Source organism: Ursus americanus, chromosome 3 (assembly GCF_024610735.1).
Source record: "Ursus americanus isolate L20-20 chromosome 3, mUrsAme1.1.p, whole genome shotgun sequence".
Lineage (NCBI taxonomy): Eukaryota > Metazoa > Chordata > Mammalia > Carnivora > Ursidae > Ursus > Ursus americanus.
In genome coordinates this window covers 6,628,129-6,645,883 of record NC_142129.1, presented here as the reverse complement: position 1 = coordinate 6,645,883, position 17,755 = coordinate 6,628,129, and the positions used below count along the sequence as shown (strand labels likewise).

Genomic DNA, 17,755 nt, shown 5'->3' with positions numbered 1-17,755 from the left:
ACCGCTTAACCGGCTGAGCCCCCCAGGCGCCCCTGTCACGGTGTAGCGCCAGTGTCTCCAGGTTTTCTTTGGCTTTCTAAGGAGGTGGAACATGAAGACCAGCCCAGAGGGGAGGTGGACCCTTACTTAGGACAGAGCAGCCCCTCAGAACCTGCTCAGGGCCCTCCCTGTTCCTCTGGGTCTCTCTCTGGGAGTCTCAGCACCACCTCAGACCTTTCAGACCAAGCCTGGTGAGCTAGTGTGAGCTTAAGGCCATGGCTCCTCAGCGTCTGCAGCGCATTAAAGTGTTGTCAAGGGGATGAGCCTCCAGGACACGCCGTAGCCAAGCGAGGAAGGCTAGTCACAAACGGACAAACACTGTCGGATTCCACTCATACGAAGTATCTAAAGCCCGCAAAATCATAGAAGCAGAACGTAGAGGGCTGCCTCGGCGCCTGGGTGGCTCATCTCGTTAAGCACCTGCCTTTAGCTCGCGTGGTGATCCCAGGGTCCCCGGATGGAGCCCCCCCCCCCCATGCGGGGGGGTGGGACTCCCTGCTCAGTGGGGAGCCTTCTTCTCCTTCTCCCTCTGCCCTTCCACCAAGCTCTCTCTCTCAAATAAATCAATCAAATCTTAAAGAAGAGGAGGAGGAGGAGGAGGAAGAAGATGGAGGAGGAGGAGGAGGAGGATGAGAAGAAGAAGAAGAAGAAGAAATAATTAGAGAGGCGGTTACCAGGGCTGGGGGAGGGGAATTAGGGGCTAATGGGTACAGAGTTGCATTGTTGCAGGATGGGAAAATTCCGGAGCTCTTTGCAGAGCAACGAATGTACTCGAGGCTCCTGAACTGTGCACTTAAAAAAAGCTAAGATGGTAAATTTATGTAATATTATGCGTGCTTTGCCTTTCTAAAAACCATAATAAAATAAGTCTGTTTCAGTGTTCAACTGCGTTCGGCGGTAGGGAGCTTTCGGAAACTGTCATCACTCACAGAAAGGGAAGGGGTGGCAGCTCTAGCATTTCAAACGTCTTACTAGCTCTAGGAAGGAACCTCTTCGCCTGGGAAGCAGCGCGTTCCCCAGGTCCGGTTGGAAGGTCCCCCTGGAGGGGTGTGAGGAGTTGCTGGAGGTGGGGGTGGGAGAAAGAAAACAGCATCTTCCCGGTTTCCGCAGTCTTGGGAAGGGGCCTCGGAGCCGGGGTGGCGGAGATCACCCGGAGGAGAACGGCCCCTCCCTGGCCTGGCTCAGCCTCCGCAGGCGTCACGGTGTCCGACCCGGGGACGGGGAGCCCCTTCACAATGACCGTCTCTGGGGACCCTCCCGAAGCTCGGCCTGGGCCCCAGCTCCCGTGCCGCAGCCCCAGACCGAGCCTCCGCTCTCGCGTCCCCACTTGCCCTTCGGTCGGCGGTCGCGCGAACCTGACACCCCTGCGAACTCCACCCCCACCCCCAACTGCCTCCCGTTTGTACATCAACGTAGAAACCTCTTCCTGCTCGGAAGCGGAGTTCGTCAGAAGGATCCCGCCCCTGGCGCGCCGGGCTCGCCGCTTCTTTCTCTCCACGCTGCCCGCGGGGACCTCAGCGACGTCCCCGGAGCCATGGAGCCTGCGACGCGCCCGGAGACCGGATCGAGGTGCGTGCGCGCTGGCGCGGGGGCCGAGATGGCGGCAGGTGGCGACCAAGGGGGGCAGCGGGGGCCCCTGGAGGGCGGGCAGCGGGCTCCGGGCTCGGGCTCCCTGGCAGCCAGCCGCTCAGGCCGGGCCTTGGTGGGGGGCTTGGGGGCTGGCGCGCGGGTCACGGCCTTCCAGGGGGAGGGCGTCCTCGCGGGGCGCCCCCACCCGACGTGGGGGGCTGATGGCAGGGCCGGGTCTGGGCCGGAGGGAGCCCGCGGGAGGACACCCAGCCTCCCTGCGAAGCTAGCAGCTCGGACGTCGGTCTTCCATGTTCGCTTTTCTAGTATTTTCCTCCCTGTGCACTTTTGGATCCTGTTAACTGAGCACTGAAGATGCCAGGGGTTGCCAAAAAGACTCTGATTTTAAGCCTCCTGGGCTCTCACCTTTGAACTCTTTCTCCTCCTCCTGATGACTGACCTGCTGGGCTGGGACTGAGTCCTCACCAGACTGGGTTCTGGAAGCTTCTCTGGCCATCTTTTTCTGTGGGTGTGAACTGCCCCTTAATGTGGGACAGATCCCCACAGCACTGGGATCTTTGCTTAGATGGCTGAAGCCACGTCCCCCTTGGGCTATATCCTGAGAAGTGCAGGCTGCTGGAGTGTCTCAACTAAAGTTTTGGAGAGAAAGTTCTCTTTCTTCCTCTCCATTAACCTGCTGGGTGTCTCCAGAGTGGTCTGGGAGATGATGGGAGGGGAATGTGGGTAAAGGAGAGAGTGAGGGAAGGCGGTGTTTTGGCTCCTTTTTGTCCTTAAAAGTGTTTTTATATGCTGGGGAAAAAATGCCACAGGTTAGCAATTGCCCACAAGAAGGGAAGGGGGTCCCGTTTCAATATGGCGGCCTGGCTAGGAGTTTAGCAAAGACTAATTTAGTTACTATGATGGACAATCACGTAAAACAGTGGAGCTTAGGTGGGAAATAAATTCCTTTCTTCTTTAGACCTGCTGGAGGTGTCTGCTTCCTTCAGCTATTTAACCACTGGGGTCTTTTTTTTTTTTTTTTTTGAATTAAAAAAAATTGATGTACAAAAAATACCACTTCACTGGCTTGGGATACAATATAAAGTTACTTCTCTGTCTCTCTTTCTGAAAAGACTTTATTTATTTGACAGAGAGAGAGAGAGAGCACAAGCAGGGGGAGCAGCAGGCAAAGGGAGAGGGAGAAGCAGCCCCCTGCAGAGCAAGGAGCCCGACGGTGAGCTCCATCCCAGGACCCTGGGATCATGACCTGAGCCGAAGGTAGAGGCTTAAAGGACTGAGCCACCCAGGTGCCCCCAAGTTATTTCTCTTTTATTATTCAAAGTGACATCACTACATCAAAAACTAAGGATGTACTCTATGTTGGCTAATTGAACATAATAATAAAAAAATAAAATAAATACCTAATAAAACAGAATGAAAATGAAAAAGAAAGTGACATCACTTTTATCTCCCTCTTCATTTCTAAAAACTGTTTTTCCTCCTTTCGTCACCCCTCTCCCCCATGATCATTCATTTAAAGCCCCTTATGGAGCATATGCCACCTGCCAGGCACGGTACTAGGACCTCAGGACACAGGAGAAGACAGGCGTGGTCTCTATGCTTGTGGAGTTTCATACTAAGGGAGAAACTAGAACATAGAAGCTAGGGAGAGGGTCTCTTCATTCAGGGGGGTGTCGGGGTACAAAGGTACTCTTAGAAGCGTTGCAAGAGTGATTGGACCTCAGCCACCAAGAAGTCTGTTTCTTCTTGGCGTGACAACTCTGAGGTGTGTGGTCCCAGTGAGGCTGCTTTGCCTCCTGCATCCTGTGGAGATCCAGAGACACAGGTCTAGAGAACAGCCCAGGCCTCCATCCATGGCCCGATGACCTCCTCTGCACCTCACTCAGTCCACTGCATTTTTTTCATGGTAGGCTTCTGGGAGGAGGAGTCTGTGCACTACCTTTCCTGGCTTCTCCCAGCTGCAGGGCTCTCTGGGCCCACTCTCCAGTTCCTTCAGCTGCTCGTCTTTGTTCTTCAAGTCCACAGCCATCCACTCAGTCATAAGCCGGTACTTAGCCCCGAATGCCTTCTCTAAGCTGTAGATGCGATGGTGAACAAACCAGGGCAAGTCCTCCTTCTCCCGGGACTTACCTTTCAGTGGTAGGGAGACACAAAAGAAGCAAGTCAAGGCACCGTGTGAAAGGTGGCTGCCGTGGTTTCTGGGAAGCAAAATAGAATAGGGTGGGGGGGACGAGGAGTGCTGGTGGGGTGCAGCAGGGAGGGTTGCTCTTAATTATAGGATGACTACAGAAGGCCTTCTGCACTACAGGGACAATACGGTAAAGACCTAAAGGAAGGGAAGCTGCCTTGCACAGGTCTGGGGGAAGAATGTTCTAGCTCAGATGAACAGCCAGCACAGAGCCCCAAGGTTGATGTTTGGGGAACAACAGGGAGGCCAATGTGACTATAGCAGACAAAGCAAGGTGGAGAGGGGTGGGGGATGAAATCGGAGAGGCAGGTAGAGCCCAGATTGGGTAGGGTCTTGCTGACCACTGCAAAGGCTTTGCCTGTTACTTCAAGTCAGTGGGAAGCCATTGGGGGATTTTGGACTGATGAGGGACATTATCTGTCTCTTGTTTTGGTAGGAGCACCCTGGCTGTTGATGGACAATAGACTCTAGAAGGATGGAAGCAGGGGGACCAGTGATAGTGATATTGCAGAAGTCCAGAAAAGAGCTCATGATCAGTTCAATCTGGAAAAATCACAAGAGGCTTGACATGGAGGTGACACTTCAGCTAAATGGTGAAGAATGGGGAGGAATTTTCCAGACAGACAGGAGAGTGGTGCAGGGAAGGGCATGCTGGACCTTCTGGATAACTGGAGCCTAGGTGGCAGAATTGAGGTGGGGTCCCTGATTAAGAAGGCACCCCCAAATGCAGGCTACACATTCTTTTTAAGCCCATGTGAAACATTTACAAAAATTTTATTGGGCTAAAAAGTAAATCTCTACCAGTGACAAATATTTTATACAGATGTTGTTCTCTGGCCAGAGAGTAATAATATTGGAAATAAATAAAAAGATAGCAAGTCTCCCAATACATTTTTAAATTCGATAATCACTTCTCCTAATTTATGGATCAAAAAGAAATAATGGTTGAAATTAGACCATGTTTAAGACTAACCAACAAAAAGAGTGGAGGGAATGACAACAACATGAAGATATCAGTTCTTCTAAAACTAAGCTACACATTCAATGCAATGGCATTCTAGATTTCAACAGGATTTCCTAAAGACAAGGACAACCGATTTTCAAAGTTGTACATGAGATTAAAAAGGCAAGAGGAGTGTGACAATTTTGAACAATAACAAGGTGTTGGAACCTACCTTCTGTATCACATAATGAAGACTTAAAGTTATGTTTTAAGTAGAATAATATTAAGTCATTTTGGTTTTAGTAACTAAAATTTTCTGGTTTGGGAATAGACTGAGCGAGCATCTAATGGACAGAACAGACAACCTAGGAATAGACTCATGGAATTTCGGGCACATGGTATCTGACAGAATCATTTGGAAAAGGATGGACTGTTCAAGAAATGGTGCTGGGAAACTTGGCTCTTCAAGTGGATTCTGATTCAGTTGGGAATGCTCATCTTGAACTAAGGGTGGCTTATACCAGTGCTTCTCAAACTCGTGTGTTCGTGAGAAGCATGAACCTGGAACTTGTTCAATGACAGATTCTTATTCAGGAAGTCTGGGTGGAGCCCGAGATTCTGTATTTCTGACATGGTCTCAATTATTGGCAGTATCGCTAACCTGTGAACCACGCTTGGAGTAGCAACAGCTAAATCTTTAGAATACCAGCTACTTACTTAACAAAAAGGTGATCTCAAGGCAGCCCAGTGAGGTCATCAGGGATTCTTTCATCTCTCTGCTCTGCGGTCCTTCAGCGTGATGGTATATGCTGACTTTTTGTTCTCTTGTTGGTTACCTCATTGCCTCGTGATATCTTCTGTGATTCCAGATATCACATTTATTTTTTTTAAAGATTTTATTTGTTTATTTGAGATAGAGATAGAGAGAGAGCATGAGCAGTGGGGGGCGGCAGAGGGAGAGGGAGAAGCAGACTCCCCACTGAGCAAGGAGCCTGATGCAGCGCTCGATCCCGGGACCCTGGGATTGTGACCTGACTGAAGGCAGATGCCTAACTGACTGAGGCACCCAGGCGCCCCCAGATATCACATTTAAATTCCAAATAAGAAGAAAGCCCAAGGAAATGTTTTCTCAACTGTCATCAGGTAGAACCGGGTCACGTGGCCACTCCCAGTTGAAAGGAAGCTGGGAGAGAAAGTGTATTAGTTTCTGTTGCTGCTGTAGCCAATTGCCTCACAATTAGTTGCTAAAACCCACCAACTTATTATCGTACGGTTCTGGAGGTCAGAAGTCCTCAAATCAAGGTGCTGGGTAGGGTCCTTCTGAAGGCTGTGTGGGAGAATCTGTTTCCTTGCCTTTTCCAGCTTCTAGAAGCTGCCTGCCTTCCCCTTGGCTGGTGGCCCCATATTCCATGTTCAAAGCCAACAGTGTAGCATTTTCAGATCTCTTTTCACTCTCTGACCTCTGCTTCTGTCCTCACATCTTCTTTTTCTTACTCTGACTTTCCTGCCTTCCTCTCGGAAGGACCTCTTACAGTGTGATTATATTGGGTCCACCTGGATGAGCCAAGGTTATTTCCCCATCTCAACATCCTCAACACATTGGCAAAGTCCCTTTTCCCACGTAAAATAACGTAGTCACAAGTTCCAGGGATTAGCACATGGACATCTCAGGGAGGGGGCATTATTCTGTCTATCATAGTGTCTCCATTTCCCCCAGTATGTATAGTGGGGGATGAATATATAGAGAAGGGGTTGTTCATTTAGCCAACCAACAGTGGGTGACGTCTTACCAATATGGATTTATTTCAGAGGCAAGAGCACAGAGAGGATCCTGGGAAACAGGATTTCTTATCCCAATCTAGTCTGAGTTGACGTCAGTAGCCCCAGTCCTTGGCGAGAAACTAAAAAGAGAATGCATTTTCTTGCTGTTCCTCTAGCGACTCTTGCATGGTTGCACATTGATACGTTGCTTTTTGTCCAGCAGAACCAACGAGAGCCCGTGTCAGGAGAGAGAGCCGGAGCCTGGCTGCTCCATGCCGGAACTGAGGCTTCTCCTCTTAGGGAGCTGTGGTGCGGGAAAAAGTGCCACAGGAAACACGATTCTGGGCAAAACTGTGTTTGTGTCCAGATGTAGTGGCCAGATGGTGACGAAAATGTGCCAGAGAGAGAGTGGGACCATAGGAGAGGGGAAGGTTGTGGTCATCGACACCCCCGACCTTTTCTCCTCCATGTCTTCTGACGAAGACAAGCAACGTAACGTGGAACACTGCTTGGAGCTCTCTGCGCCCAGCCTCCACGTCCTGCTGCTGATAATTCCCATCGGCCGCTATAAGGGGGAGGACAAAGAGGCAGTCAGGGGCATCCAGAAGTTGTTTGGAGCCGAAGCCAGGAGGTACATCATTATCGTCTTCACTCGGGAGGATGATTTGGAGGGTAACTCGCTGCAAGAGTACATCAAAGGGGAGGAGTACCTCTCGGAGCTGGTTGAAAACTACGGAGGCCGGTACTGCGCTCTGAACAACAAGGCAAGCGAGGAGGGGCGGGCCCGCCAGGTGAGGGGGCTCCTCTGCCAGGTCCAGCGTTTGATGGATGAAAACGGAGGACCGTATATCGTGAACTTCAGAAAAGAAGGCAGTAGGTTCCTGGTAAGACATTCTTAAGGTCTGCAAGGATCTTTCTTGCTAGAGCTCGTGGGTGGATGGTGGGCACAGATAAGGGAGGTGCGGCGTTGTGTGATGGACCACAGGCTTTTTTTGTCCATGATCTGCAAAGATGAGACACCGGATGGTACGGTGCTTTGAGTATTACCCTTTGGACTTCGGATTTTTGGTAAATTAACGGACACATTTATGTCCTTACCTAACTTTATCCCTCACAGTATTGGACACACAAATGGACCCTGTCTTCCCTTGGCTTCAATACAGCTGCTTTCTTTTGTTTTCTTCCTCCTGCCCTTTCTGGCTACTCTAGTGATTCCTGAGCTCTCCTCACATGGCCTCTGAACGTTGGCATCTTCAGGGCATGGTTCTAGGCTTTCTCAACTTTCTGCCTTCTAGCTTTGAGCTCTGTCGATCACTAACGGTTTCCAGATTCATCACGCCAGTTCTGGCCTCTCCTCTGAATCCTGCTTCTTTATCTGACTGCTATTTGGTATCTCCACTCGGCTCTCCTGTAGGATCCCAGACTTCACACATCCAGACTTTTGGTTTTCCCTCTGAAATCTGTAGGACTTCCGTTTTTCTCTCAATTGGGTAAACAGTCGTGCTGCTCACCATACTCTTCAAACCTAAACCCAGAGGTCAGCTTTGCTGCTACTACTAGCTGCCATCTGATATCCGAGACGTCATCAAGTTTTGTGTGGTCAGTGTGCCTGGAACCCACTCACTTCTCTCCATCAGCACTCCCCCCATCCGGTCCAAGCCAGCCTCGGTTCTTGCCTGTCCTGTCTTACAAACAACCTTCCCCCCATTCATTCTTGTGCCTTACCCCTCAATCCATTTCATACACAACAGCCAGAGTGATATTTTATTTAATTTCTAAACTTGAATGGAACAAGAAAAATACAAAAATTCAGGCTTTTGCCTTTGAGGAGCTTATACTTCGGTTTGAGTGACTCGTGTATAAGACACAAAACAGTTCCTGATTCAGGATAAGTAAGTGAATGTTGGGACAGAGGATTCTTAACACAAATGCCAGCGGAGGTAAAGCAAGCAAAAAATCCAGTGTGTGGGGGGGTGCTGGTCAGAGTGAAACTCTGAGAACTGCTGAGCGTTAAGCCCAAACAGGATGGAAATGAGAAGGAAGGCTGTAGTTACTGAGTATCTACTGAGTTCCAGGCACATGAACGGATGAAGTCTTCACAAGTGCTCTGGGTACTCATGTTCTACAGGTGAGGACCCTGAGGCTTGAGAGAACTTGTCGCTCTCTTATCTCCTAGCTCTGCCCTCCCTCTTTCTCCTTTATAGCCGTTTGTCTGTCTCTTGAAGGCTGTCTGGAACAGGGATGTCCACAGAGAGGATCAGAGCACAGAATGAGCTCTTGCAATGTACCCTGAACACAACACCCTCTTGTTTCAAATGCTGGAGTGACTGTCCAGTGATCTTCGGATCGAGTTCAGAATCCCTGACCTGAGCTGGTCCCTCACCCTCTAACTTGCTCTTCATGTGTTGGTCTCACTGGCCTTCCCTGTGGTCCTTGACTTGCCTTCATGTCCACTCTGAAGCTTCCAGCCTGTGATTTGGTCCACTTGGACACTTCCCCTCTGCCATCCCACCCCGTACCAGGTCTGCTTTTCTGTATCCGTCTGCCTCAGTGTGAGCTCACTTCCTCGGAGAGTCTTCCTCACCAGCCCTGTTTCCATCATGGCACTCCTCGCATGGCCACCAGCGAGTCACGTGATTGCTGTGACTATACTTGCGGTGGTTCCCTCCCTATAGACTCCCTGAGGGACAGAACTCATATCCGTTTTGTTGACCCAGGATCTTATTTTTGTCTTCTGTAAAACAGAGGTAATAATATAAATCTCAGGGATTTTCGTGAGGATTCAGTGAAATATATGCTTACAAAGTTATTTGCAAATACTTGAGATGTAAGCATCCACTGATTATCAGCTGCCATTATTATTGTTATTAGTATTATTATGGATGTGTGTAAGGTTCACATAAGTTATGGAGACATTAAGGACTTTAACAACACGGAGACTGAGCAAGATTCCCACTTTTAGGACTATTATCCAGGAATAAAAACATTCCCATATATAAAGATGTATGTATAAGGGTAATTATCGTGGCATCTTTTGAAATAGTAAAGCCAGAAATAACCCGATAGTCTACCAATAAAGGAACTGTTACATTAGTGCGGAATGTTCCATGTCCATGTTGTGGAGCAAATAGCATCTCCTGAAAAAACGGGGTTGAGCTACGTGTACTGACTCGTACAGCTGTACAGGACATATTATGAAGCAGATTGCCCAGCAAGATGCTTAGCAAGTCTCCCTGTGTGTTCACATAGGCTTGTGTGTATGCGTGTAAACTTAGAAAAACACAGAAGGATGTATGTTAATTAGCAGCTGCTCCTTTTACAGTGGGTTGGAAATTTAAAAATTATTAATTTTTAGATCGAACACATTTGCCTTGTAACAATCTTTGGCATTTAAAACACATGGAAGAATTTGAGTTGTGCCAGGTAAGATGAAAGAAGTCTGATGGTCAGAGCTGAGCAGAGAGGATCCAGGGAGAGAGATGGTGGAAGGGATCCACAGTCTGGGGTAAGGCCAGGTAAGAAAGCAAAGGGAAAATTTTCCTGGCTGTCATGGAGATTAAGAAAAATAGAGTTAAAGTATTGGAAGCTTCTAGGAATCGCAGATCCATCAGGATTATGTATCATGTTTACCTTCTCTTTTGATTCCATGACAATTTAAATTTTGGGAGCAAGTCTGCTTTGCCAGACAGGGGAAGGGAGTACCAATTGTGTGTTTGGCTCCAGTTGCCCACCTGGGTGGGGAAAGTTCCAAATTTCCCTGGTTCTTATGTCAGAAGAACCTTCATCTCTATTTTGGGGGCACAGTGTGGGGAGGAGACACCAGAGATGTGTGGGAGCTTCATGCCCAATCTTCCCCCTTCCCCTGGTCCCTCAGATGAACATCCCAGACATCAGGGGGCTAGTTTCTTCTTCCAGGAAGTCCAGTAGCTCTTCTTAAGCTTCTGGACTTTCTCCAGGAACAGCAGAAACTCTGGAAGACTTTGAAAGGAGTTGCCATTACTACTGGGGACAGGGGAGAAGGAAAGTTAGAGCTTCAGGCTCAATGCCTTGGTTAGATGGCATTTGTGAGGCTCCTCTGAGCAAGAATAAGACCCATTTTCATACTTCTGGGAAGCCTATTGCAGTGGCAGCAGTGGGGTCTCAAGATTGGCTGTCATTGTGGACAGGACTACAGAAGCCAACAAGCAACATGACCATGGCCTTGATGTGGCCACATCCTCCTCATCAGATTACTCTAAATTATATATTTGTGTCTCCATTTCTTTGTTTTGTGAAAAGATGAAATTTTAGGTCCCTGTGTATCATTTCCACCTTTATTTTCTAGAATTGTGTGAATGAAGCCGCGTCTCAGAAGGGGGACAAGCCACATGGTAAGATGATCCTTAAAAATGTTAAGCTTACATCTGTATCCTTATGAATGCATCATGTGTCAAAATGAAGTAGAGAGATTAGATAAGTAGGAACAAAGATGTACCTAGCTCAGGTTGGTGCCCACAGCCTGTCCCCCAGGGAACTTCTAATACTTGGGAGTAGGTTCTGGACATGGTATGGGTGTCCCAGGTCTTGCCTGAAATGTTATAGAGGTGGACTTGCCTTCGTGGCTTCTTCCCCGACCCAGCCTTGTCTTTCTGGCCCTGGATCCAGGACTACACAATGTTGACTCCCTCTGGGAAAGCAGAAATCACCTTCATGGATAACACTCATTTGTAGAATTCAGTGGTGGAGGTCAGGATCCATCCTGCACACTGCACAGGTCAATCCGTATAGATCCACCTTGTTCTGTTTAGTAGGTGCGATTTTGTCCACAGTAAGGGCATACATGACTAATTTAACCATCCCTTTACTGATGGACTTTCAGGTTATTTCTGGGCCATCTGTGCAAGAACTGAATATTCAGCAGTGAATAAGATAGATGAGATCTCTGTCCTCATAGAACTTCTCCAAGTAATAATAATAATAATAATAATTATAATTATAATTATAATTTCAACTTTAATGATAATCACAATTGACATTATGTACTGGAAAAATATATAAATAATTCAATCTTCCCAGCATACAACATAATTCTCATAATAACCATACACATATATTCCTCTTAACAGCCCTATGAAGAGGGTGGTATTATCATTATTCTTAATTACAGATGAGTAAACTTACCCAGAAATATGTGAATTCAGGCAGAAGTAGGGATTTAAAATTCTGTTGATGCCCTTCAGTCAAGACCTCCAGGAACTTTCCTGTTATGTCCCCAAATGATTCCTCGCTGCCTTGAGGAAATAGCACGCCATGGGGAGCCATGGGAAGCCATGGGGTGTCTCAGAATGAGGGCATTGGAAGGGACTTTCGATAGGATGCAGACTTGTGTGAGGCGATTTTGGGGAAAGTCGGAGCTTTCGAAGACAACATAAGAAGGACGAACCATCACTAGCATTTCAGTGGCTTTCTTTAAAGGCCATGTTCATTCCACCTCCCAGACCTGCGACTCCTAGCACCCAGGATGCCTCAGACGCTGACTATTCCCTGGAGTGGCTGACTCTGCCATTTGCTCAGCCTGAAGTTCTGGTGCTGACCTTGGGTTGAAGAGAAGTGGTGGGGGCAGGGCACGTGTGCAGAGAGAGTTTTGTGGCACAGGTTTCTACAGTAATTTACTGAGGTACAATTAACAGAGAGTAAAATGCACAAATCTTAAGTGTGTAGCTCAATGACTTTTTACAGATCTGCGCATATGTGACCACCATGCAGATAAAGATCTGGAGCATTTCCATCACCTCACGAGTTTCTGCTGCATCTCTCCAAAGGGAACTGAATCCAGACTTCTGAGAATGTAGACTAATTTTGTCTGTTCTTGAACTTCATACAGTGGAACCCGATAGCGTGTGGTTTTGTGTCTGGCTTCTTTCGTTTAGCATGTTTTGAAGATCCATGCACGTTGCGTATCAATAGTTCATCCATTCATTCTTTTGGGTTTTTTTGACTGCTGAGTAGTATAACAGTTTATAAATATACTACCAAGGGGCATTTTATTTTATTTTATTCATTTATTTTTTCCAAGGGGCATTTTAAACTCAGATTCTCCCTTGTCTTGCTTTAGCCCATGGACTTCATAGCCCAGACACTTATCTTTGGTAGCACAATGAAAGGAAGTCTAAGGACCAAGACCACTAAAAGCCAAGCTTAACATTTTCACATTCCTGGGAAGTCTTGAGCGTTTTACATACCTCTCCGTTTATTCATGGCCCGTTTTGTGGCTTTTACTCAGAGGGGTAACTTCTGACCGGGACTAGAGTCCTGCTGCTCAGAGCAGTACTGGCGTTCTCTGTAAAAACTGAGAAGGCTGAGAAAGCATAGGACCTGTCCACATCTCTGTGTTCAGCTGCAAGAAGAGACTCTGAATCTGCTCTTTTGTCCCTCAGGGCGAGGGGAATTGCAGCTTCAGGCCCCAGGATGTGAGCCGAACCCTAGGCAGTCGGACCTGAAGGTCCTGCTTGTGGGCAAGCGTGGAGCTGGGAAAAGTGCAGCCGGGAACAGCCTTCTGGGGAAGCGAGTCTTTGAGACCAAATTCAGCGAAGAGTCAGTCCCTGGACGTCAGAGCTTTCTGTCTGATAGCAGAATCTGGAGAGAGAGGAAAGTTGTGGTCATTGATACTCCAGAAATCTCATCTTCAAAGGGCGTTAAAGCGGAGCTCCAGAGACATGAACTTGGATGCCCCCACGCCCTCCTGCTGGTGACACCGCTGGGCTCCTTCACCAAGAAAGATGAGGCGGTACTGGACACCATCCGAGGCAGTTTTGGAGACAAATTTGTGAAGTACCTGATCATTCTCTTCACCAGGAAAGAAGACCTAGGGGATCAGGATCTAGAGATGTTCCTGAAAAACAGATATGAACATCTCTACAAGCTCATCAAGGTGTACAAACGCCCCTACTGTGCCTTCAACTACCGAATCACGGGGGAAGAGGAACAACGCCAGGTGGATGAGCTCCTGCAAATAGTTGTGAGCATGGTGCAGCAGAACGGTGGCAGGCCCTGCAGCTTCAGAGGGGAAGGTACACAGCATCTAAAAACTTGTTCTAGATGCTTTTGGAAACTAGTTATGAAATATACGAGAAGGGCGTAGAGAAGACAGAAAAGACAAGTCCAGTCTACTAACTTTTCTCTTTCTCCAAGGTTACTAAAGTTATGTGCCTTTCCATGCACACTGTCTTTAATTCTCTCCTGACCCTTATCCCTTCTCTCCAACTGGATGGTGAGGGTCTTGAAGGAAGGAGTTGAGCTTCTTCCAATCTCTTTTTTTCCCCACAGTGTGTCTGTTGCCCGGGGCTCAAGACTCAGTGCTGGTGATGAGCTAGATGGTTCTGGACCGTTGGTTTGCTCTTCTCTTTCTCTTAAGCCCACTCTGACACTCCCTCTCCCTCTCTTGACTTCTTGGTTCTTAACTCTTCTCTCTTTGGAGAGGGAAGGCCATTTTGAAGAGAGGAGGACAAGGACTGGGAGCCTGAATCCTCACATGGCACTAGATGGGTTTCTTAGACCAACCGCACTGCCCACTGCTTTAGAGAAGGCCCCATGCACTCGGTGCTACACACTCTATTGCCCTGAGCTGAGATTCTTCCAGGTCAGCATGACTCACCCCTTTGTCTTCACTTCAAATGCCCTCCCCTGAGAAGAACAAGACTCAAAGGAGTGTATCTATTTATGAGCCCTTTCATAGTCGTCATGGAGGGCCAGGTGCTGGGGAGCCCTCTCAAGAAGTATAGACATGCAGGAAGGTCAGGAGAGGCTGTGTGGAGAAGCCCAATTTGAAATGGGTTTTGGAGAATGTGCAGGGTTTGTGCGACTGGCAGAAAGCTGGAAGACATTGCAGAGAATACTCCAGCAATTGGAAGCAAGGAGGTGGGACTAAGCCTACCACTTGGGAGGGAGGCCAAGGGAGTGGCCATGATGGAAATGGAGGGTTTGAGCCTCTACGCGATGTGGGATGGGGATTATAGACCAGATCACAGAGGTTCTTGAGAACCACCCCCTCTGAGGGTGTGGAAGCAGGGACTGAAATCCGTGACAAATATGGGACTGTTGGAAGATGAATCTAGAATCCTTTAAGTGTAACTGTGACCTTGTGGGTTCGGGATAAGCAATTCAATGATTTCCCCTGGAAGGAAGAGCACAGGGTAGGCTTTCCTCCCTCTTTGTTTTAAGGTGGATATGGGTAACTTGGCAAAGAATGTATAATTGAGAGAACTGTGAAAAGGCCAGCGTGGAAGAGAAAGACCACAGGACAAGTGCAAAGTCCTAAGGGGCCCCCACTAACACCCACTGCAAGGTCTCTAGCATCTGTCATTCCATTTGTAAGGACATCTGTTCTCCGTTATCACCAAACAAAACTGTGAGTGCGCATCGTTATTATAACCATGAAGTGCCTTTTGGCTCATCGATGAAAGATGAAGTTCAGTTTGTTGTGGTTTTCATGAGGAGTGAAGTTTCGGTGATCCAAAAGAAGGAACTAGGAGTATGTCGATGGTATATGTAGTTGCTTTTTCATGAAAAGTCAATTCTGGGGAATAATTTTTCAAATCCATCAAGGAGATTTTGCTGCAGTTAGCATTAGTTGGCAATAGGAACACATCACTGCAGCAGGAACGGAGACCAAGGGATGAGATGTGGAGGCTGGACGCAGCTGAGTAGGCGACAGGTAATAAAGACAGTGGCACTCATAGGGTGCCAGGGAGTCAGAGAAGTTACCAGAAGGAGGGAGCAAATTCAGAGATGGGAACAGTGCCATGTCATGGATGAGCGTGGGACAGAGATGGCGGTCCAAGCCACGCTTCTGGTTCCCAGAGCGCGTGCCCGGAACCGTGCTTGGGGATAGAGCTGCTGGGTGAGAGGTGGCCGGGGTGCTCTCTGAGCATTCTCTACCAAACAGCTGGCAGCACTCTGAGAGCTGCACCCGGATCAGCCCGTGGTCACCAATCTTTCCTGCTTCCTTTTTGACAGAGGGCCTGAGCATTGTCCTGATGGGGAGGAACGGCACTGGGAAGAGCGCCACAGGGAACACCATCCTGGGGAACCCCGACTTCCGCTCTCAATTCCAAGCACAGCCCGTCACCCAGACCTGCCAGAGCAGCAAGCGGATGTGGCACGGGAGGCAGGTGGTGGTTGTGGATACGCCCTCATTCTGCCTGACGACCGGTGCAGAGGGGCATCGGTTCCAGCTGGAGGAGGTCAGACGCTGTTTGTCCTGCTGTGAAGAAGGGAACAAGGTTCTGGTCCTGGTGTTCCAGCTGGGGCGGTTCACTGAGGAGGACAAAAGGGCAGTGAAGGACTTGGAGAGCATCTTCGGAGAGGAAGTTTTGAAGTACACGATCGTGCTGTTCACTCGGAAGGAAGACCTCGAGTCAGGGAGCTTGGAAGAGTACGTCAAGAATACAGATAACAAAACTCTGAAGAACATCATTAAAAAGTGTGGCGGGCGAGTCTGTGCTTTTAATAACAGAGAAACGGGCCAAGCCAGGGAAAACCAGGCAGAAAGTCTTCTGACATTGGCTGACGAGCTGATAAAGAGCCATGGAGGGCAGGGGTACCCCCACGAATGGGAGAAAGTCCACAAAATCACTATAAATGCCCAGGAAAAGCACAAGCCCACAAATATACTGAAGAATATAAAAGAGTTTTTATTGTAGGCAGCTGACATGAGTGGGGGTGTCTCTAAGGTAGAGACACCCTCACTTGGGGATGGGGTGTGGTAGGACTAGTGGGATGGGAGGAGGCTCCGGGACGTTGAGGCAGGCGTGGTGGGTGCATGCAACGCTGCGGGCACTGCCTCAGCTCTTTGTGGCTAAGTGAATCGTCAGGCTGGGGCAAGGGATTGATTCTAAAGGAGAAAGAAGAAATTGGGTGGGGAAATCTGGAAAGAAGCTTTAGAGACTGGGTGGTTTTGAGGGTCAGAATTAAGTGGTGTGAATCCCCTCACCTGTGTGCATAGATTAGCATCAGGACAGACACTGCAACCAAGGCCAAGGCCAGCCTGGGGTCAAATACAGAGACCTACCCAAGGACCAGGGGATCCAGATCCGTGAGAACAGAGCAGCGAGCACTGTCCAGCCAACTCCTGGCATGGCAGAATGGAGAAGCCGGACTCATGTGGGCCTCCACGGGCCCCGGGCTGCTTGCCTGGCCTGCTGCCCAACCCTCCTGAGCTGACTCAGGGCCAGCACATCCCTTTCCTCAAGGGGAGGCTGCTCCTTAGCGCTCCCTTCATTCCAAGCCTGAATGAAAAGTGGGACCCAGTCTATTCTTTCTTGTCCCTTAGGAAATGAACACGAGTCTGGGAGGTTTCAAAAGACTTTATTGCTAACCATCACCATAAAATAGAGTAGAACAAAAATCAGACATGTGGTGAAATTGCCAAGATTAGATGATCTTGCAAAGTTCCAAAATTCTAAGTAGAAGCCTAGATTGCCTCTACAAAAGTTTATCGAAAACTCCTTTGCACTCGGTGATGGTCATTGGGGAAAGTATGTGTTGTAATGAGCACTGGGTATTATATACGACTGATGAATCACTGACCTGTACCCCTGAGACTAATAATACATTTGATGTGAATTAATTGAATTTAAATAAATAAATAAATAAAAATTTTAAAAAAGAAAACTCCTTTGCACTTTTCTCTTTTTTTAATCCCCGAGGGTTAGAAATTAGGGTAAAGCTCCGAGAACTCAAGTATAATGTCTCGAACACACTGGGGGCTTACTGTGGCCACGTCAGCAAGTCCAAGGAGAGGCAGTCCAAGGCTGGCGTGGCCTCCGCGCTTACAGTCGCTTCTCGGATCCAGGGTGGCCATGTTCTGCCAAGGCTGAGCCGGTGGTGTTGAGGGCTGCCTAGTGCGGGCGATGTACAAGGCGAGACCTATGGGGTCTTCTCCCAGGTAATTGCGGTTGGATGTTATCACTATTAACCGTTTTGTGGGTGGGGTGGGAGATTTTAGTCCAAGGGCGCAAAGTCCCAGCTATAAGATGAATAACTTCCAGGGATCTGATGTACAGCGTATAGAAAAGAAAAGAAAGGAAAACTTCCACTCTGCTCCGAGAAGAGCAGTTAGCTGTCAGCCTCCAGCTGCAACACTTTCAGGACCCACTTCAGCTTCTAGGCCAAGGCCATGCCCTTCCCAGGCAGCCCCTAGCCAAGTGCTGAGCACCGCGGAGCTGCCAGTGTCTGCCCAAGGCAGGACATCGTCACCG

The 17,755-nt window shown here is 48.5% G+C and overlaps 1 protein-coding gene across 3 annotated transcripts; it reads left to right on the top strand.

Moving 5' to 3' along the window:
• The first annotated feature begins 1,014 nt into the window (after positions 1 to 1,014).
• GIMAP8 (GTPase, IMAP family member 8) lies at positions 1,015 to 17,147 on the top strand. 3 transcript variants are annotated; one of them, XM_045792360.2, is made up of 6 exons: positions 1,020 to 1,059; positions 1,456 to 1,608; positions 6,739 to 7,402; positions 10,843 to 10,888; positions 12,935 to 13,567; positions 15,513 to 17,147. In XM_045792360.2, the coding sequence occupies exons 2-6, from the start codon at positions 1,574 to 1,576 to the stop codon at positions 16,196 to 16,198; spliced, it is 2,064 nt and encodes a 687-aa protein (XP_045648316.1). In that variant the 5' UTR covers positions 1,020 to 1,059; positions 1,456 to 1,573; the 3' UTR covers positions 16,199 to 17,147. The 3 variants fall into 3 exon arrangements, with proteins under 3 accessions (XP_087716834.1, XP_045648317.1, XP_045648316.1); XM_087860708.1 differs by having other exon boundaries at positions 1,015 to 1,608; XM_045792361.2 differs by having other exon boundaries at positions 1,017 to 1,608; positions 6,742 to 7,402.
• The last annotated feature ends 608 nt before the right edge of the window (positions 17,148 to 17,755 follow it).